General features: G+C 39.6%; 4 protein-coding genes across 7 annotated transcripts in view; 2 read left to right on the forward strand and 2 right to left on the reverse strand.

Moving 5' to 3' along the window:
• The window catches only part of LOC138032308 (phospholipase D1-like), a 33,290-nt gene extending 25,281 nt beyond the window's left edge, over positions 1 to 8,009 (forward strand). For all 3 annotated transcript variants that reach the window (XM_068879976.1, XM_068879970.1, XM_068879975.1), the window contains 5 exons: positions 244 to 317; positions 1,336 to 1,408; positions 2,549 to 2,596; positions 3,750 to 3,809; positions 6,506 to 8,009. In XM_068879976.1, coding sequence (XP_068736077.1) covers positions 244 to 317; positions 1,336 to 1,408; positions 2,549 to 2,596; positions 3,750 to 3,809; positions 6,506 to 6,670 — 420 coding nt within the window. In that variant the 3' untranslated portion in view covers positions 6,671 to 8,009. The remainder of the gene's footprint in view (positions 1 to 243; positions 318 to 1,335; positions 1,409 to 2,548; positions 2,597 to 3,749; positions 3,810 to 6,505) is intronic.
• Positions 8,010 to 8,891: 882 nt separating this feature from the next.
• Positions 8,892 to 9,383, reverse strand: LOC138037688 (uncharacterized). The gene has a single exon (XM_068883590.1). It carries the CDS (start codon positions 9,381 to 9,383, stop codon positions 8,892 to 8,894), a length of 492 nt encoding a protein of 163 aa, XP_068739691.1.
• Positions 9,384 to 11,049: 1,666 nt separating this feature from the next.
• Positions 11,050 to 11,805, forward strand: LOC138037689 (uncharacterized). Its single transcript, XM_068883591.1, has one exon. The coding sequence runs from the start codon at positions 11,050 to 11,052 to the stop codon at positions 11,803 to 11,805; it is 756 nt and encodes a 251-aa protein (XP_068739692.1).
• Positions 11,806 to 12,306: 501 nt separating this feature from the next.
• The window catches only part of LOC138032332 (serine/threonine-protein phosphatase 2A catalytic subunit beta isoform), a 17,459-nt gene continuing 8,192 nt past the window's right edge, over positions 12,307 to 21,573 (reverse strand). For both annotated transcript variants that reach the window (XM_068879990.1, XM_068879995.1), the window contains exons 4-8: positions 20,580 to 20,753; positions 19,278 to 19,367; positions 17,839 to 18,000; positions 14,575 to 14,693; positions 12,307 to 14,039 (exon numbers count right to left, since the gene is read on the reverse strand). In XM_068879990.1, coding sequence (XP_068736091.1) covers positions 13,967 to 14,039; positions 14,575 to 14,693; positions 17,839 to 18,000; positions 19,278 to 19,367; positions 20,580 to 20,753 — 618 coding nt within the window. In that variant the 3' untranslated portion in view covers positions 12,307 to 13,966. The remainder of the gene's footprint in view (positions 14,040 to 14,574; positions 14,694 to 17,838; positions 18,001 to 19,277; positions 19,368 to 20,579; positions 20,754 to 21,573) is intronic.

The raw sequence follows: 21,573 nt of genomic DNA on the forward strand, positions 1-21,573 counted from the left end.
AAATTATAATGCATCCGATTTGAAACTGGACTATTTTTGTACAGCCGTTGTAACCTTGAGACTTAAATAAAGTGATTATTATTATTATGAGTAGTATTTTGAGGTCCAGGGAAGGAGAGAAGAGCTTACTTTTTGACCCTTGATAAAACGGTGTGCAACTTATTTGGAGCAAAGTTTCTTGATATCCCGGCCCTCGTTTTGAAGAGACTTGACATGTGAAAAACATATATCCCTCCTTGTCAGGTGTCGTCCGTAATGGATGCTAAGGAGTACAAAGCCGGACGCTTTGCCTTCAGCTTGAGATCAAGGTTATTCAGGTAAGAGAAATGTTTGAAAAGGTACTACTTCTTTGAAGGAACCGGCAAAGAAGCCTGGACCATTGAAGCAAATTTTCATTCATATCGGGTAAAGAGCGCACGTAATTATTTCCGAGATATCAATCTTGAGTTAGTGGGATAGCAATCACGGTGATAATACCGGCGACTGATGGTTAAAGGGGCTATGTCACGTTACTTTCGGGTGTTTTGGGGAAATCTTCAGTTAATCACTAGTTTAAAACTCGAAAATGGTAATGGAGAATTCCTTTTCTGATAAAAGCATCGTTACATCACAAACAAGATGATTCTGAGCAAAAACGACCATTTTCTAGGCGATTTGCCATAAACATGAAAAACCTCGGGCCGACGTTTTACAAGATTACCCAAATGCGATCCGTTTCAATCCTGTCCATTTGTGTCCATCTATGCTTCTCTTTCCATTTTTTTGTATTTCTTAAATATGACGTTGTTCAACAGTTTTAAGTGCTTATTGCAATGTTTCATTCTACTGTTTGAGCATTTTGGGTGTCATGAAATTACATCTTTTTGCGTACAATAGCCCCTTTAAGGCGATTATGACTATACCCATTATAAGAAGAAGTTCCGTTGGAAGAGAAAAAGGAGGAAGATAATGTAAAAGAAGACTGAAGCACTAAATCGTGGAGGCAGTACCACGGCGGCCCAGTGGTTAGGGCACTTGCCTTGAGATCCGGATTTCCCGAGTTCAAGACTCGTTCTGACCACTTCTTTGAATTTGATCTGGTAGTCCCTGGTTCAACTTCCCAGCTGCACCTGTAAATAGCCAACTGGTTTGCCTACACCAACTGTTGTTGAACTTGTTGTTGTTGTTCTGTGATGGTGTGATAATGGCCCTGAAAAGCCCCTATGGGGAGTGGGGTCAATTATATATGTATTGTATCGTATGTGTTGTAATTCAAAGGCTTTCTCATGCTCCACTTACGAGACAGTCGTAATATGTGAAGTTTCTATCCACTTCCTTGTCGTTTCCTCTTTTTAGAGAGTACCTGGGTATGTTAGACTCAACGTCTGATGACGACATTAGGGATGTTGTATCCGACACTTTCTACAAGGTGAGTCATACGGTCAAACAACGAGGGACCAACTTGAAGATCGTGTTTAAACGGATTATAAAAACAATTATTCTACTAGGGCGCGCTGGATATGAAGGCGCGTATGCCGAGTTGGTTATAATCATTTTATATCCAGCAAGCCCGAGTAGAATAATTGTTTTATTAAGAATTCAAGGATCAACAACATTTTCGACTAAAGCATCGATTTCTGCCTCGGTCAATTCCGGTCCAAAACGGCTTTTGTCGGCCTTTTTTTCTCAGAGCTGCAAAGGTGCTTTCAGCTCCCTTTATTGCTAACGCGTTCCTTGACCATATTAGGTACAGCAGGTATATGAACTGATAGCCTGTGTCCGGCGAGCCAATGTAAATGCTGGAAATCTGATATCCGTAGTTCAATTTTTAGTAATTAACAATTAGACCCGTATCCCACAAGGGCTACGGGTCAATAGGCCATGAGGCGAAGCCGAATGGGCTATTGACCCGTGACCCATGAGGGCGAAGGGTCTAATTGTTTTAGTATCACCCAGCTAGTCGGACACAAAAGGCAATAATAAAGTTAGCAAATGCAGGTTGAAGAAATATTTATTTGGGAATAAAACGAAAGAAAGTGTCACGCTTTTCGCTACTCGAGGCCTATTAATAATATACAAAAATTTGGCTTATCAACGGAGTTGATAATGTCAATTGGTCACCGTACAGAGATTCTAAAAGCTGACGTTTCGAGCGTTAGCCCTTCGTCTGACGAAGGGCTAACGCACCACAGTTTCTTTAGAAACTAACCCCTTCATTCGCGTATTAATAATAGTCCTCTAGTAGTAGTGCAGGATTTGCATTAGTCCACTAGTTGGGTGATACTAACACGAGTTATCCTCTACTTCAGGGTGTGCTGCATGAATTCTTGTGCTTTGGCTTGTGCCATTAATGGGGTCAACCGTTTTTATTTCCGAGTATCGCACTCCAGGGTTTAGCGAATGGATAACGGTACTCAGCCGCGGGGAAAATCGGGAATGAGGATACGGCAAAGTGTAGGCTACGCCCGGTGCTGCATCTATGAAAGCAATACGCGTTTGAGGAGTGAGGTGAAGCTGTATGTTATTACATGAAGATTACTTTTTCTATTTTTTACTTTTCAAAATTTAGGACCTTTGGCAGGCGACAGCCAAGAAAAACACTGAAATTTATGACAAGGTTAGATAGAGTTTGGGTTGATATTAAGTTTACAAACAACTTGAATGCAATGGATGAATTCCTCAGTGAATAACGTAATCGTAACAGTCCATTCGACAACTCCAGTAAAGACGTTATGGTAATAATGTAGAGGCTGTCCTTAAGAGCATTAAAGTTGATCTATCACACGATTTTGTCATTTCAACTTTTTCAGAGTAACGTTACAATGCAGTTTTAACTCTACTTCGCAAATAATGTATCAACGTTCCCAAGCGTATAACAACTTCCCTCAAAAAAGGAAACTTTACTTATTCGCGTCGCTAGCATTTTGTAGAGCCGTGTTCAAATAGGGAATCTTTGTTGACATTTTTACCTCGTTAGCACTGATAAGGCTATCGTTTTCTAATCAGTTAGCCAAGAAAAAAGTACTGAATGTTGAAAGTGCATTGCATAATGAGCTATCTCTGAAAATTTGAACCCGATCTACCAGATAATTTCTGAGCAATGATACTTTGAAAATTCGAAATTTTACAAAGAATGAATGGGATTAGCGTTTATGCCACCCAAGAATTTATCAGTTTTTGATTGGCTAATAACTTGCTTGTTAGAGCGAGTTTTAATCGAGTGTCGTAAAACCAACGTAAAACAACGTAAAACTAAAACCAAAGTAATTACTTCGGCCAATCAAAAGGACGGAGACAATCCAGTAAACCAATCAAAACTCGAAGTAATTACAAGTAGGCAACACAAAGCGCGGGAAAATGTGCACCCGCAAGCCATGATTGGTTTTGGTTTCACTTTTGAGTGGTTGAAAAAGTGGCGCGAGAACTTTGAACCAATCACTGCGTGAAGTCGCTCAATTGAAAACCTCTATTAAAGCTAAAAGGCTTAAAACTGGAGATTTAACTAACTTTTACCGTTTAGAAGTCAATTTGTAAAACAGCATTATGCCTTCTGTGAGCAAACTCGTGTGTTATGAAACAGAATGTCAACAATGACGTCAGCAAAGATTCCCTTACACACCCAGACAGTGCTATGCGATGGAAAACAGGTTCGAGCAAGTCGCAATTGCTTATTGACTGAGAGAGTGTGCGGCGAGATTTTAAACTGAGCCAATCACCAGCTGCAATGATAAAGTGGGAAGACGACTTAACTGTTGTTTTTGACTTGACAGGTGTTCCACTGTATCCCCACTGACCACGTGCGTTCCTTTGCTGATTTAAACACGTATAAGGTAAGGTTTCAGATTTCCGCTCGTTTGCATCGACAACCGGAAGTGTAGAAGATACAGTTCCTAGGGTTGAGTTTGGTTTTGAATTTCGAAAAGCAACTTCAATTTCAACATTCTCATTTCAGTTACTACCGTAAGTTCAATACGGCTATAGCACTTTGAATGATTTTTTGATAGATTACGATTTTTTTTCGAGAGAAACTTGGATCGACTTCTTTTGAAAAAGCGAGGCATGTAACAATACATTCTATCCACGCGCAAATAAGTACCCTGGTAACCCTAGATTTCCTGCTTGTTCAGGCGAGTTGACTTGAGGGTGAGAAGGTTTTACTAGTGACTCGTAAACGAAGCTGCGTTTCAAATGCCTGGCAGTGCCTCTGAATGACAAATGTAGAGTGGTTTGGGTCATGTGTAGTAATAACTATTAGTAGTAATTTTCAGCGGTGAATATAAGAATTTAGTGTTATATTCACCGTGCTACCCGGTGAATATAACATTTTGGAGGCTGCTAAGCCAATCAAGCACTTTTCGTGCCTTTTTATCTTGTGTTATCCCGTTGTTTTGCACTTTCTTGATATTCACCGCTGAAAATTACACTAAAACAATTATTCGCCTCAGGCTCAGTAAATATTGGGGAATATTTACCTCGACTAAGTCTCGGTAAATATTCATCAATATTCACTTCACTTCGCCTCGGCGAATAATTGTTAATTATTAGTGTAATACATAGGTGATTACTGAAATTCTCTGCGCTGATTGGTTGCAATTGAGGTGGTTATTTCGCGATAACAACCTAAGCGGGTTTTTTTTTCAAAATGGCCGCAAGCCGTTTTGTCGAGGTGGCAGACGAAGAAAGTAATTCTTGTTTTAAAGAAAATGGGTATTTTTCAAATACAAGGACTGTAATCACCTATGTAATTATACTAAAACAATTATTTACCTCGCTTTTGAAGAATTATTGTTAACCAGTATCTAAGCGAAAGTGATCATTGCAGTTTGGGCGGCAACGAGAGCAGAAGGCCACTTTCGATGTATTAAAATTCAAGTGAAGCTATGATCCTCGCAGTTCAAGTATGAACGCAATTTTTGCAATTGCGTAGAGAAGCCTGAAAAATTCAAGACTTCAACGGGGTTTGAACCCGTGACCTCGCGATACCGGTGCGACGTGCTAACCAACTGAGCTATGAAGCCACTGACGTTGGGAGCTGGTCATTTGTGGGTTCTAATGTTCCCGTGAGGACTTTGGTGTAAAAAGTGGTGTCCGAAAGTTTCCGAATTGCTTCTTGTTGGTTAAAATCACTGACCACTTTACATGCATCTCCGCAAACCTGCACACCTACAAACCTGCACACTATGTAAGAAGACCTACATAAGCGAAACAGGGGGAAGATTGGCGGACCGCTTTCGCGGACACCTACGAGACGTGGAAAAAGCGACACAGATGCATCAAAACCAGTTGCGCGCCATTTTAATCTTGCCAATCACTCCCATCACAACATGACAATTTACGGCCTATCTTTACACCACGGGGACACAGAACGCCGTAAGAATCTGGAACAAAAATTCATCTTTCAACTAGGTACATTCTATCCTCACGGAATCAATGAACGCCTCTCATTCCATTAAATTTATACACAAATTCATGTTACCATATTTCCACCAATGGCAAAGCTCTTCCGCACCCGCATAAAAACCAACAACACCCACAATTCCTCTATTCGCTGTGACGAAGGGCTAACCCTCGAAACGTCAGCTTTCCAAATCATTCACGGTCGTGATTTGACCTTTATCAACACCTTTGTTAAAACCAGATTTTCCTGTTGCAAGGAAGCCTGAAACATTTCAGGTTTGAACAAGGCTCGAACCCATGACCCATGACCGCGCGATTGCGCACCACTATCTCTACCATCTCTACCATCTAAGCCATCAAGCTCAGATTTCAAGCCTGGATTCTCTGCTTGAATTGCGCAAGTTGCTTCCCAGACTGTGATAATCACTTTCGCAAAACCCGCAGTTCAAATATATGATATTTCATGCATATATTCAATATTACCAGTATTTAGTAGGAACCGTGCCAACACAATATCCGCAAGAATTCTGCAGTCGGATTGGCAGGCCTGATTAATTATTCTTAAAGGAGGTTCAGCACGCGATGTTTTCGAGCCAGGGACGAAAACCGCAAGCCACTTGTCCTCCTGTGGCAAATGAGCTTGCGGTTTTCGTGCGTAGCTCAAGAACGTCTTGTGCTTAACCGTGCACCGGTGGCTCAGTTGGTTGAGCACCGGGCTGCCATGCGTGAGGTCGTGAGTTCGACTCTGGCTGGACCAACACTCAGGGTCTTTAAATAACTGAGGAGAAAATGCTGCCTTTGTAATTCGCAAATGGTTAGACTCTCTAGTCTTCTCGGATAAGGACGATAAACCGTGGTCTCCGTCTCACAACCTTCAACGTTCATAATCCTGTGGGACGTAAAATAACCCACACTCTATTCGCAAAGAGTAGGGCATGTAGTTCCCGGTGTTGTGGTCTGTCCTCTGTGGTGTATCATGGTTTTGCTGGGATATACTCGCTACATCAAGCTACTATAAAATCCTAGGGTAAATAAAGATATGATATTCATGGTCGTGACCATGAATAACCCTAAACTCATTATCTTTGCTAAAGCATGGTATGTCTGTCTTAATGTGTGTCTCCTTTAGAGCCTCAAATCCCTTGCCAAAGAGGCCCCAGGCCAAGCTCGCGCTCGCCTGAGAGACGTCAGAGGGTACCTCGTGGAACTTCCCCTTCATTTCCTAGAGAACGAGGACCTTCGACCTCCTATCGGAAGTTCAGAATATATGGTCCCGGCGGAAGTTTTCACTTAACCTGAAACAACCTGAAACTTGCATCTATGAAGTTTGGTTTGAACATCTTGGGCTGTGTTGAGAGCAGAGTTTATTTTTTTTTTTTAATGTGTCAGGTATACCTAGGGTAACTTTTTTCCGTGGAATACGGTAAGAAGCTTTACCTGGAATAGGTAACACCGCTCAGAAAATCCACTGGCACCCAGAGGAATCGATTTAAGAATTTAGGACTTGAAATATCCAAGAGAACGAGACAATTCATTTTATCAACATGTTTATCTGCGTTTCACAAGCTTTTACATTTAAAAGATCTAACGTACGTGGAATCCCTGCGCGTAAAGTATGTTATGCGTTTAACAAAAGTGTAAAATTATTACTTATAGTGGATCACAATTCAGCAGTACGGGGAGCTAGCATTGCTAAACTGGCTCAGCGGTAAGCTTAAAAGTTCCCGTAACGACAAAAAAAAAAGCAGATATGATAAACACCCGTCTAAAAGAACCTAGAATTTAAAAACGTGCTAGTTGATTAGGCTGATTTTCTTTTAAGACCGCCATTACATAAGAACTAGGTTAGCGTGAAAAATAAGTCAAGCGACTGGAACGAATTGCACTTTAAACTGCACAGATCTTGTTCAAAACTTATTTTTCATAGTTATGAAATATAAAGGTATCAGCGTCCTCATCAGAGGAAATCAGTCATTCCATCATAGAGTAGATATATTTTTCGGAAATAAGAACGGAAATAAGAACCTACTGAGAATGCCTAAAACTACTGTAAATACCATTTTTAGAAGAACCTATTTAGCCTAACTTGGAAAAATCTAAGTTCTTATATGCGGGTGTTTACTGTACCCCGCCGGATTGGCTGTGCTTTACCGTCGTGAGCCAGATCCCGGACTTCTATTACTCAAAGAAAAGGTCTGTTACTTCGGTGTTGGATTTTCAACACCCGAGCATTACAAACAAGACAGGAATCAAAGGGAGGGCTTTTGGTTTGGTCGATGTCGACACAATGGAATTACTATCGTACAATTCACTGGATATTTTTAAGTAATTTCGTTTTTTACATAAAGCTTGATTAAGTAGATATCTATGATAGATTTTCTAACTGATTGATTTATACGATTTCGGGAATACGGGTTTTTGCTGGTTTGGATAAATCCATTTCGTCTATTTTGAGAAAGGTTGTAAGAAAGCGCGAGTTTTTAAACAATTTTTTCGCAAGCGTTTCATTTACAAATTTCATGAGTAAAGCTTTCACTTTTGTCGAGAATTAATAATTGTAGTAAAGCTATTTATCAGAGGGCGTTAAATTATTTTTCTTCCTACGCAAGAGAAGTAAAAGGATTTTTTCCCCATATGGCGAATTTCATTGACCACCTTAAATGTCAGTCACAAGATTCCCCAAGGACTAATATTGATCATCGATACTGCCTGGTATTAGGGGGTGAGGGGGGCATCGGCAAGGTTTGCGGTGACAATCGACTTTTTATCCGTAAGTTATGCGGGCCTCGATATCATTTGTAAAACAGATAATTTAATTATTAGAGGTTTATTAAATAAAGTAAAGGTTTCATTGCAACTAGATACAACTTATATCAGCCATTGTGAGGATGTGATTTTTACTACTTCTTGTAATTATTCTCCCGTTCTTTGCAAGAAACCCAAAGAGTAATTTTTTACAGGTGATGATGTTCCAAGATATGCTAATAATCACGAAGAAATGTCAAAGTACCTGTGTATGAGTCAGGGTCAGTCCCAAAGAACGAGCACAAGGCGAACATGAAGCAGTTTTATTCGCCCAAACCACCTAGCAACTCGCGCACCTGATATTTTCCAAAAGTTTCACCTAAAATTAGACACCCATATACACCCCTCTTTATATGATGTGGCTTGCTTTGCTTCTCAAATTAGTCAATTTCATTCGGTGATCCACTTGGGGCAAGGGACTGATTGCCATCTTTACACTATTTCCGAGTTCACGTCTGCCTCTTCTTCAAAGCGAGTCTAAGTGCGAAGTTTTTCTTATGAAAATACGTTTTCATTCATATGTAAAGTAGAACAAATTACCATCCAAAAAAAGCTTCGCACGTAGACTCGCTTTGAAGAAATGGCCTAAACTTTCTGGCGTGGCCGCGTCAGACATCTATCGACCTTGTTAGCCTCAGCTTCCGTGCGGTTTTCAGCTGGGAGGACAAAGTCCTCCAAAACTGACAAAGTGAGGCGGATTTGACCTTTTTTCAGACATACTCTTTCATTGATTTGTAAATTACTTCCGCCATCTTATCGTAGCCTTGTGGAGTAAAGTGAACCCAATCAATAAATAGTTTACCGTCACGAGAAAAAACAACTTCCTTGGCAAGATCAGCAAGGACCACTTCACCTTTGTTTTGAAAGGCAAAGTCTCGCAGGTGTTCGTTTATTTGGTATTGCATTTCTTTTAAATGCAAGCAAGTCCCAGCACCCGTACATTCTCTGTCGGGAATGGTAACAGCTACAGTTCTCACACCAAGCTTGTGCGCTATCTCATGAAGCTCCAACAAGGCGTTGAAAATGGACGTGAAGTCTCCGGTGGAAGAACTATTCAAGTACTTCCGCAAATCGTTTGTACCTCCGAGAATAATTACCCAGTCGTATTTTATGGCAGAGCTTCGAAGACGTTTCTTTAAACGTGGCCGCATTTGATCGACCGCTCGTTCGCCTGGGATCCCAGCGGTGTGGACTTCGTACATAGGTCTTACATCTTCTCCATTTTTAGCTGGCACACGTTCGTCGAAGTATTTCTTCAACGCTATTGAATATGGATGTCGCTTTGGTGTTGAAGTTTTTTCACTCGCTACGTCAAAGGAACCGGCCGTCAACGAATCTCCAAAACACAAAATGTTAATCACTCTTTTTGTTTTTGCTCGGTTAAGTGCCAACCGAAGTGTATATAATACTAACAAAAATAATATCAACAAAAATACACTGACGACCGCATATGGCCTCGGATGTACTCGTTTGGTCCACATTTTTCAAGCACAACCGAAATCAACTCGCCAGGGCACGTCGTAATTATCGTTCAGTTACCTTTTCATCCTCGAATCATTGCCAACAACATGGACGTGTACAAATGTTGACCTGTCCATTTAAATATGCAAATTTTGCGTCATTCTGAGTTGAAAAGATTATAGTGGGCAGACATGGGCAATCGTATCATTTGATATATCCATTAGTGTCATGAAGATAACATTTTTCATTCTCCCTAGCTTTCGGTCGCTGTCTTTTTCAATAGCTTGAGCAAAAAGTTCGCAAGTAATGTTACGAAATCACCAAATCTTGAAAGATTAAAGGGAGACAAACGCGTGAGATGTCATTGTATCCCCTAATTTTCGTTGGGCTTGCGGACGGCCATTTCGTCACAATCTTCACTTGAATAACGGGCCCGAGGGCCCTCCAACCGAAATACGAAAGACGTGACTTAAGCATGCCTTGCTCATTCATTCAATGATCAAGGAAACTATAACCAATCAAGTGTGAGTCCTGGTTAGCGCAATTTTTCGTAATTGTGCGATACGCATGCGTTGCATCTGCCTATTTAAGCCGGATGAGCTTTTTATGTGTGTTATTGATAATATCACAACTTTTCTCTTGCTATTTGGAATAAATAAGTACTTTTAAGGTTTTCAGACTACTAAGTGAACTCACCCTCCAGGCTCGTGTAACTTTGTTGGTCTTTGAAAAGTTTACAAGTGCTTATTTATTCCAGATTACCTGCACAAAACTCTGTGGCATATTGTTTAGGATAAAACCAATACAACAAGTAACCTGTCATCACCGGTGAAAAGAAAGATAGAGTCCCTGGTACTCGGGTTGGTGTTGATTCAAATACGTTTAGCCCGTTTTAAACCTTCCTCGATTTCGGAGGGGGCCATGGTGCGGAAATGCGTTGGGCATTTTCAAGGAAATCATTTGTCTTTTGATGGTTTCTCACCAAGAGTTGTTTTGCAACAGAGGGAAACGGCAAACCTGCCACCCCCACCCCGCTACCGAACAGAAATTGTGGTTTTCAGTAGTTTTTGTAAAACAGGTACCATCACTCCCCAAGCCTCCACAATACTGTGTGCAAGATAACAAGACTCGTTTAAATACGAACGTCAACATGGAATTCTCCTCCTTTATCGTTTTGAACAAGTTTAAAATTTATCTCAAATCCGACCAAAGAGAGAAAAACACTTTCTGCCTAGCCTGAGGTAATCAAAATTGAAGACACATGCTTTTCAGTTTCAAAAATAGGCAGAATCTAGTAAATTCAAAAAACCCTTGCGGTAAAAGATGCATTTTTAAACTACCGCGAGGGACCGATTCAGATTCAAGTTTGAAAAGAAGGAACAGTTTCATGAAGCACCTTCATTAAACATGTTTATTTTCACAAGACTCCGATGCTTTCAAGTGGTGTTGTATACTATTGTGTTAGGAAGAGTGATGCCAAATAAGCGCGGCGAAAAACTTGTCCGGATTTTATGTTTCGGAGATTCCCTGACCTTGGGATTAACAAGCTCAGGATCTCATCCATATCTGATAAAGCTTCAAGAGTATTTGAATAACTATCGCTGGACAAATGGGACAATGGAACCTCAGTCCGGCAATCGCCATATTGAACTGCACAATGCAGGTGTTGCAGGTGAGAAGGTTCAAGATATGTTATGGAGGATGAGGAGTATTTTACAAAGAGCAGTCGGAAAATACAACTGGGTTATAATTTTAGGAGGAACAAATGATTTGATCAGCATGCAGAGTATATGGGCACCATGGAAGAAGTTTCAAGACGAACTCACCATTTTTAATGGTATTATTCAACTTCATAACGAGGCCGAGAGATTTGGTGCTAAAACGGTTGCCATGACAATTCCAGCCTTAAAATGTGAGAAAAGAGAAGACGGGAATGCTGAAATACCCTCGATGAAGGAGGTCAGAACGAAAGTGAACGAGAGGATCAGACAATTTGTTGCAAATTCATCAGGGAAGGTTTTCCTGGCTGATGTCGACAGGAAAATGCAAATTTCGCGGGATGAGATGTTATGTAGTGATGGTGTTCATTTGACGGCTTCAGCCTATGACAAAATTGCTAATGTAATATACAATGTTTTAAAGGGGCTTGTCCCAAACAAATAGCGTCTGCAGATCCAGGATCCATACTTATGTAACGCATACGTCTAGAAAAATAAATCTCACCCAGGCGTCAGGATAGCGAACATTTACGTCGTGTTGGGTGATAAACAAATACAAGTAGAAAAACAACTTCGCGGATACTAGTCCAGCAACTGTTCGTGAGGAGAAACCGGGAGAAGTTGGGCAACCAGAATTCAGGGCCTCCCAGGGGTTCTGAGGAACAAGAGAACAAGACTTATTTGACCTGGGGAACAGGCTAAGACAAAATATATTTGGGAACAAGGGAACATAAACCACTTTAGGGATCAAAAAGCTGGGAACAAGAGAACCCCTTCCCCCCCAAATTTGTCTGGTACAATGTTTAAATAAGCGCCGCCCTCGAATAAGCGCCGCACTTGTGGCGCGAAATATTAAATAAGCGCCGCGGCGCTTATTCGAGTAAATACGGTATATAAAACAACGGCTTTTTGTGGCTCAAGAATAAAACAAAATCACAGATTGTCACTTGGATAAGGCCGCTCATTGTTTTTATTCATGCTTTTAACTTTCGAAATCTCATTCCTCTACAACTAAATCTCCTCCACAAACCCCTTACCATCTGTAAAGCCCCCAACAAACGGCTTCTAAGCGACGTTTACCGTTTCGAACCGGGTTGCCTCTAGTTCTTTTTTCGTTCCTATTTTACTCGGAAAACGATTACGATTTTGTAGAGAGGTGATAACCTTAGTGTTTGGGTTTTTATAAGCCACGTTACTCGGCTTGTTCACGCATGGGGGAAGAACGCCACCAGAGGAACGAACTTTCCCTTAAAACTAACAATGCACAGCCTTGCCACATTGTCTGTGGTTCAACATGTAGCACGATGTTGCTTTACTGAAGCAATAGCCATTACTATGAACGGTTAACACAAAGAAACTTTGAATAAAGAACCGTAGAGGCTTTGTCAGTTTGGTCATTTGTCCTACTCAGACTGATTTACACAGCTATTTGATTCGAGTATGGGTCTTCACTTCAGGTAAGAATCTGCAATTCCGATTAATCTTCCTTTGAAACAACGCATTTTACAAAATAGGATAAATCAAATTCAGGCATTTCAGTTAAACTAACAACAGATTATTATCACTGCAACAATGATTATTACTTTATATTGACCAACATTCTCCTTCAAATGTCCTCTAAAATATCTCTGCTAAATACAATGAATTGTTGGAATCTGGTAAGGAGAATGTGGTTGAGGAGAATGCTAGGAGGGCTAACAACTTCATCTATAACAAGAGCCCGTAGATACATATCGTAATAGCGTCAATGTAAATTACAGTTCTTAGTTATTGTACATCCAATTTTCAAGTCCCTTTTGGGTTGCTTAGGCAACAACAATAATTATGATGTATAGTTTAATGACAGACAAGAATACACAGCTTTACGTTACAATTAGGGGAAGGGTTTTCATACGAATCATTTGTCGGTCATTCCTGTTCGTTGCACATACATGTAACAGGGGCAGTAGGTGGTGCTTCAACGACCTTACTGCAGGATCCTTAATAATTCATCAGCTCCTGGTGTTAACGTTTCCATTAACCACGCACTACCAAGTATTTTGGCAGTTAACTATGAATTAACTGTCATTAACTTGCTCATGGATTTAAAGAATACTTTCCACATGAAAATGACCCTTAAGCACTTTTTTAGCAATGTTGTTTTTTTTTTTGTCTCTGCAAGGTAAAGGCAAGGAAAGGTCAGTGACCACTAGATTAGGATAAGTTCCCGCTCAAGAAAATCTATTCTTCTTGCTTTGATTAGCTGACAAAGTCATTACAGGGCAAACAGCCATGGAAAATACATTTAAATAAATCTTACAAGTTTAAAACTGCATTCAAGCAAAGTTTTATGAATTTTATGAAGGAGGTTCACTGCATAATTTATGATTATTTTCATACGTTTCACCCTAACCCCTCCTCCTGACTCTGTTTTCTGCAACCTTGCATACAGGTCTAGCTACGCAGCTAAAAATAATAGGCAGGCAAGGAAAAGCTGTATTTGGGTGCGAGCTCAACACTAAGCACACTCAGATGTTCTCACACATTGGTCCAACAGAGTTTTAAAAAGTTGCAACTACATTATACTACTTGCTACAGTTTGCAAGTTACAGGAGAACGACAACTCATCACAAAAAGTAGTCAGGGGTTCGGCGAGTGACATGGGGCTCTCCTCGTCTTGGTGCAGGGTCAAACTGGAGGCTGTGATTAAAAAGTTTAATCCAGAGATTAGTGGGAAGAAATGATAAAGAGGAAAACCAGCAAAACAAGTCTTCATTTTCTTCTTTAACTAAACAATAGCCAGATTCAAGCAAAAGGGAGATTTGATCTAGAGTTCTCCTATGTTCACAACAGCTGTGTTACTGCATTTTGCAAAAGAGCTTGGTATATTGTTACTGTAATGCACGTTTTTTATAAACAAAGAAAGTGGCAAAGATAAACACAACTGGAAAGTGGTAAGCACGGCTATTCCATTTCCCGAATCCCAAACAAAATGAAACCCATGTCAAATGCTTGCTATAAAAAAAAATACCCATACATCACATTTATTGACAAACAACGGAAAACATTAACATCATTCTAGTGTTGAGCTGAAAAATAACTTATTTTGTTGTTTCACTTGTTTCTTATCCCATCCCAGGATCATATTCTAGTGTAAGCTGTTTGCCAAGCAGAGTAATTCTACAAAGGGGTATATGAACAGATTATTGAACCATTTACAATGATGAACACTTACAAAGAATATTTGAGTGCATCATCTAACTCCATGATGGCCGCTTGATTTCCACATCTGTAACAGTAGTTAGGTGCACTGAATATTGTTACTACATTCCTATCATGACACCAGTTGTATCCCTGAAAGTTAAAAGCATGTGCTTAAAGTGTGTATGACAGATTTTTTTTTTAACTCGATAAAAACATTATGGTTTTCTGCATTAAAAAAACTATTATTATTACAAAAATTCCATACCAATTTTCCTTCCTTGCCCTTTAGCCTCTTAAAACTGAATTTTCACTACCGGTGGGGTACAAAACAGTGCTAGCAAGGAGACTGGGGATAGCAGAACTGTGACGTCAAAACAGGAATGAAATTTTTTCTGGGCCAGAATTTTCCCATTTTTTTAGATTCAGAACTTGCTGAATTTGCTTTTTAGATGCATTGTATTTGGTTGCAATAATTAAATTAGACAAAGAACAAATGTCTCAGTGGTCACAAAACAATAACTCCGCCGGCAACTTGATTGCATGTCACCAGTTACTCTGGTCGTAACAATCAGCTTGTGAAAAACAATCTGAGCGTTGCTTCTTATCAACTAATCTTTAAGACGGCAGAGTGACTTCACACTCAATTTTGCAGCAATAAACAAATGCAATTTAGGATGTACATGTAAGCTTTGTTCAAAAGAAAGCTCAATTTGTCCGCCGCACACGGGCCGTTCACATTGACATGCTTTGTTGATATCTTGATTGTATGTAAGTGGCCAGGCCAACCTCGTTTAGATTACAGTCTACGCGTGGTGCCCAACGCATTATAGTGATGATATCGTTGATGTGTCCTATTGTCACTGATGTGTCAACCAGAGCCTCATTGGCTGTTGAAACAAAGGGTCTTTTGTTGCTGTGGTTGGCACATTTGAATGACAAAAGCAATGTTTGCAAACAGATATCTCCCCTATAGAAGCGATTCATACTACTCTGAATCATTAAGGAAAGACGGAAAAGTCTTGAATCAAACTACATGTAGAATGAGTGTTGCCATCTAAAATTGTTCTGCTGTTTAATAGCGACAATTTAAATTGAGCAAAACACAACTTTTTTTTCCATTTGGCTGCCGAGTATTTGCACACGTGGAAGCAAAGTAAAATCTAAACCCACTTTTAAAATGACTGTCGTTTCACTTATTTCTGCCTTTCAAAATGCAGATTTTAAGTAACAATGCCATTGTCTGAAATTGATGCTAGAATGCTGCAAATGGCATTTCCGAGCTTCTAGATTTCAAAATTTTCTGTGGCCGCATGCCCCCAGATCCCCTACATTGTCTCACAACCGCTTAATTTTCCAAAGTCAGCCGCCTACTTTAAAACATTTTGAAACCCTTGATTTTATTTATTTAGATACTTTCACCTAGCTCGCAAACAATATAATTACATATTAAGAGACATAAGAAAAAGCGTGGCGACTAGATGAGGGGCAAAACTGACGGACACAAGGTCCCAAAAAAGTTGGCTCCATAAGCATTTAGCAGCGTTACAAAAGTACGATTTACAAATACAAGCTACGTTACATTTACAGACATGGCTAAATTGATAAAACATATGGTAAAATGGAAACGTTAACTGCAGTTGATGTAATTAGTTGACCTACAGTAGGGGCACACCGTTTTCCACCTGCGCACCCGATGTCTATCCCTAAAATTCCCTGCATTCTTGTTTTGACGTCACACAGGGTTTGTACTTGATTTTTAAAAACACTAAGCCAATTTACGGGAGGGCAGATACCGTAAAGGTAGCAAGAGAGGAGGAGCACTCTCGTCAGCAGCAAGGAGGTCACCATGGCAACTGAACCACAGTCAATCTCCCACGGCACCGTCAACACATCACTGAGACCAGTGTGTGGAATGTATACTTACCCTAAAACATAAAAGGGAGGGAGGGAGGGAAAAGCAAGCGAGTAAGCAACAAGGTGACTCAAGCCAAAGCACATGGCAATGCCCCTCCAAACCTCCCTGGCTTGGTTTTACCTTTGCCTAAATGATATTTAGCGTCATAAAATTCCAGTAGTATTCAAGGAATTTTCAATAACCAAAAGATGGAGTTTTCAAGGAGTGTTAGTCAGAAGATTTCTATGCCATACATCATGTTGCTGAAAAAGGCTACCTTGATATTCTTTCCCATGTCCTGCGAGTTAAGTGCACACAGAGGCATGTTGATTTTTGCATTTAATTTTTCCCCATTAGTCATATGTGGCCTCAATTTTTGAAATGGCTCTTTAACTTACATGTAGCATGATGCAAAGGTCAACACCCAAGCAAAAATTCAAGGATTTTACAAGCAGTTTCCCACCAAATCCTTTTTTTTTCAAGGGCTTTTCAATTACCCTTAAAGTCCAAAATTAAATTCCAGGGCTTTTGAAGGACTTCAAGGAGTAGCACAAACCCTGGTCACGTTTCGGCTATCCTCAGTCTCCTTACTACTGTGGTTTTGTACCCCACCGGAAGTGAAAATTCCAAGTTTTAAAAGACAATCTTATGACAGAAGGAAAAAGCGGTATGGAATTTTTCTATTGTTTTTATCTAAAAAGACCATGATCTTTCCATTGAGTAAATATACACTTACAAGTAACAAGTACAATTATTACAAGTAATTGAAGTGGTCTAAAATTCAACAATTTGAAGAAACAACATCAGTGACCAAAATCAAGAAAATGTTAACAGAAAGGACACTGAAGCCAAGACGCAGGAAAAAACAACAAAGGTTATCATGTTGCATGGCAATTCTTTTGGAAGTTCTTCTTTGTCCTTCAATATTACATGTTATTTCATTAAGCACTCTGGAAAAAGACTTGCTTAATTAACCCTTTGACTCCCGAACTGGCCTGAACTGGACATACATGTACATGTAGTTAGTAATTTACTCTGTCTAACACCAGAAGATTTTACTTGTCAATGAGGGACCCCTGGGAGTCAATGGGTTAAGTTATATGGCTTCAGACTTGTGCTTTCTCAGACATGCTGTGGTACCAGGGTTTTTGTTAAGATTCTGAATAAGAGGATAAAAGACAACACCACCAGGTAATGAAATAACGGAGTCCGGTAAACATCGCAGCTCATCCTTACTAGATTTCCATCAACATTGCTTCTAAAAATGTACTTGAAAAGCCCATAAAAAAACCGGTTACTGGCTCTTAATAAGAACCCTAGGTACACAAGTCTTTAGAAGAAAGAAGAAAACTTCTTTACAGTAACCTTACATGCATAAAATTATTTTAGAAAGGCAATTACCTCCATTACAAGTTGATGAGCTCTGGCAATAAGGGTGAGGCCATTTGTGTGATTAAAAGTTTCTGATATATCTTGCCCAAAAGTGTATCCAGCACCGCGTGGAGAGATCCCCCAGCCTCCTCTATCATCTGGGTCACTCCACAGCAAATCACACATGGGACCCTGCAAAAGTAAGCCAACATGAATTCTACGATTTTAGTGCAGGCTACAAATAAGGTTTCAAGTGGTTTCAAAAGAGGAAAGCTAGAGCAGAGCATGCAACTGTGACCTACACAATGTGGAATTAGGTCTTGCTACTCAAGAATACTCTGATATACCCTGGGTGCCAGAGGGATGTTTTACTCCATAGTTTCTCTTTTTCGCCACATTCCATTAATTTTGATAGATGTTCTTTACACAAATGAATCGTCTTCATGGCATCTTGGCTCGTCCAGTGATTCCAGCCTCCAAAGTTGTCCCAACGAACACACTCCATAATCAATGATTACTCTCAGATTAATGACTCCTCAAGTGATGAATGGTCAGTGCTCCGTTCAAATATGAGTATTCTGATTGAAAAAAGGCATTTTTTATGATGCACATGGTTAATCTCCATGAGCTCCCATCCAGATATCAACCCCTCCTGAGAAGAATTAACTTCAGTGAAATTCTGTCATGAAAGCATCTCAAAGGATCAAATGGGAAGAAAAGGACTAACAGAATCTTAAGAAGAGCAGATGAGAAATAACTTGAAGAAATAAAACAACATCTTAAATTTTTTTACAAGACATGTTTCGACATTCTTATGCCATCTTCAGTTGTGACGAGTTTTACAATTTGAATTTAAATCCATTTATAAGAAAAATACAATGGATGAATTAATACAATATTTGCATACTTACAAAAACAAATTAAATGCAATAGCTAAGATACGTAGATACTATCCACGCGACAAAACTGTTAAAAATGAATAAGAAACCATCCGCAGATAGGCCCATTACCTACCCTGGGACAAAAGGGAAACTTAGCATGGGAGACGTACAGGAAAACTCAGAGTTTAATAAACAGATTAATCGGAATGGAGTGATTGCACAAGCGAGTGCCATTTAAGTCGCTTTAAAACTTCATTCCTACCTTACCTCACTCATTAGCTAAAAATTAAGACTCATGGTTCTAACACCCAAGTTGCGAGCCAACTGGCTCCTAGTTTTGTTAGCATTAAATAACTTTGGATGCACAAGAAGATAATTTTTAAGGTGAAAATGGCAAGACATGTTTTCTACTGGTTGCGAGTTTAATTAAATGAACTTTTTACACAATAAGAAAATATTTAACAGGTTAATTATATGGCCCTCATCATTGCAGAATGAGATCACTTGGAGGTCATTAAATAGCAGTGTGATGTGTTTAAATCATTGGGCACAACAGAAATATTAAAAAGAGTGAGTGACTCTACCAACCTCATGAGGAACCTCCTGAATTCTGTCAAGAGCTCTTATATGGTCCAAAGTATCAATGGATGGTGATAGCCCTCCATGAAGGCAAAATATCTGCAATTTTACAAAGAATAGTGTACCAGTAAAATTATTGAGCAGGGTAAAATTGGCAGCCACCAGGTCGCCAGTAGTGACTTAAAAGGTGCCAGGGTGACTAAAAATTGAGGTTTAATCGCCCAATAAGCAATGTAATCCAGCTAAATATAATTATTGTGAAGTACAAAGTTATAATAAAAATAAAATAACAAGAAGTTTAACTGGACTACTGTTCTTTTTTCTTTTCCCCAACTCTAATTTCTCTGAATTCTGTGAACTTATAGCTTTTACGTAAAAATTTCCAAGGGGATTTGACCATTAAATGCTAATATGATTGATCCATAATCAGACCTCACTTTGGATCTTCTGTTGGCATGCGACTCTAGCCTCATCCGGAGTACTTTTCTGTCATTATCGTCACATGAGCTATCATTTTCACAGTTTTGGAATGCAAATCTGGCTCAGAGGGGAAAGACCAACAAAATGTGAAGTGGGGATGTCCCTAAGCACCAGCTGCCGGTGAAAATCACTGCTTGAGAAAGGGGTGATTGCCCGCTGAATTTAGGCTGTCGATGGATGCGACTTGGAAGATGCAAATTATTCTCCACAAAGTTTAAAATTCATTCGATATGTTATCAAAAAAAAATGAATATCTGTTAGTATACAGAATTACCACTGGAATTTATCGATAACGGAAATGAAATAAAAGCATTGTTGTAAGTACAGTTGTGCGTGTCTTTCCCTATTCACCATCTTGAAGAATGCCAAGTGTTACGATCTTGTTAGCAGGTCCCCTTGATGCTCAGAGGACAAACTTACCCTACCACCTAAATAGAACCTTCAACCGGATGAATTTATTCTTAGCTACATCCCTGGTGAAGATGTGAGATGCCACCCACACAAAACTGAGGGATAAGGATTCAGCTAGGGGCTTCAGCCAACTTAAAATTCTGAAAAATGACATTTGCTCCATGATAACAAAGAAAAGCCTAGACTTGGCGTCACAGGTGGGTTGAGTTGTTGGTTCTCTACTCTGCTACGACAGGTTTTTCTCTGGGTAGTCTGGTTTTCCCCTCTCCTCAAAAACCATCGTACAATTTGACAAGAGCTGATTTGATTTGATTTCTGTATAGTCTCCCCAATTAGTGCCAAAGCACTAAATACAGTTCACACTTAACTAAAGTTCACTATTTTCATTTAATTGTAAGAAAATGAGAAATCCAAAGTTACCTGTGAATCAACTAAAGCAGTTAAGGGGAGGTAATCAAACAAATCTGTGAAGTACTTCCAAACATTGGCATTTCCATACTTCCTGAGGCATTCATCATAAAACCCATACACCTGAGTAATTTGCCGACTTTCATGGTTACCACGTAAAATTGTAATTCTATGAGGAAAACGAACCTACAAACAAAAATTGGAAAAAAAAAAAAACATAAATGGAACCATAACAACTTGACAATTGTCACTGGAAAAAGTTGGCAATACATGGGTTTAAACAAAAGTCACAAGGATAAAGAAAAAGTTGACTTGAGGAAACAGCCTTTTTTGGCAAAAGTTTGGCACCTCTTGTCACCCCAGACGTACCATCACTCTTATGCAACAAACAACATTATCAGTATTGTGCAATACCCAAGGCTGCAGCCTAAGAAATTTTCTGGGAGCCAGATCAATTAATGCGGGAAAAGGAGATTCGCACGTGTGTGGCACGTTAAAATATTTCTACATAAATAGTGCCAACAAGTAATATTTTCTTTCAGGATTAAAGGTTAAGAAATCACATTACAAAGAATATTTTATCATGTTTTACCCATAAGTCTCTTGAGAGCTGATGGGATGAACATTTTTCCTTTGTCGTGTAACTTCCCGCAAGTTAACATGCACGAATTTAACAAAACATATGGACGTAGCACTTCCATATTTGGGAATCACATTGTGACCCAGTCTCTGTGCACTACCAAGAGGTAATGCAATGAAAGCAATATCGAACACGTTTACAAGTTAAAGAGTCGTTCATTTGTGAAATTTGCTCAGCTGTTCTCTCCAACCAAACTGCTTTTTTTCACCATTAAATCTCCAGCTGGCATCAAATTTTCAAGAAAAAAAGGATGAATCACCTGGTGATAAGTTAGGCACTCATTCGGGCTACTTGTTCAGAGATTTGGTCACCCAAGCTCGCAAATAAGGCACCCCAGGTGACCTGGCAACAGTTAGGCAGCAGCCT

This window comes from Montipora capricornis, chromosome 2 (genome assembly GCF_036669925.1).
Source record: "Montipora capricornis isolate CH-2021 chromosome 2, ASM3666992v2, whole genome shotgun sequence".
NCBI lineage: Eukaryota > Metazoa > Cnidaria > Anthozoa > Scleractinia > Acroporidae > Montipora > Montipora capricornis.

Coding starts and splice junctions, on each gene's coding strand:
- LOC138037688 (XM_068883590.1), bottom strand. CDS start 9,383: ATGTACGAAGTCCACACCGCTGGGATCCCAGGCGAACGAGCGGTCGAT.
- LOC138037689 (XM_068883591.1), top strand. CDS start 11,050: ATGTTTATTTTCACAAGACTCCGATGCTTTCAAGTGGTGTTGTATACT.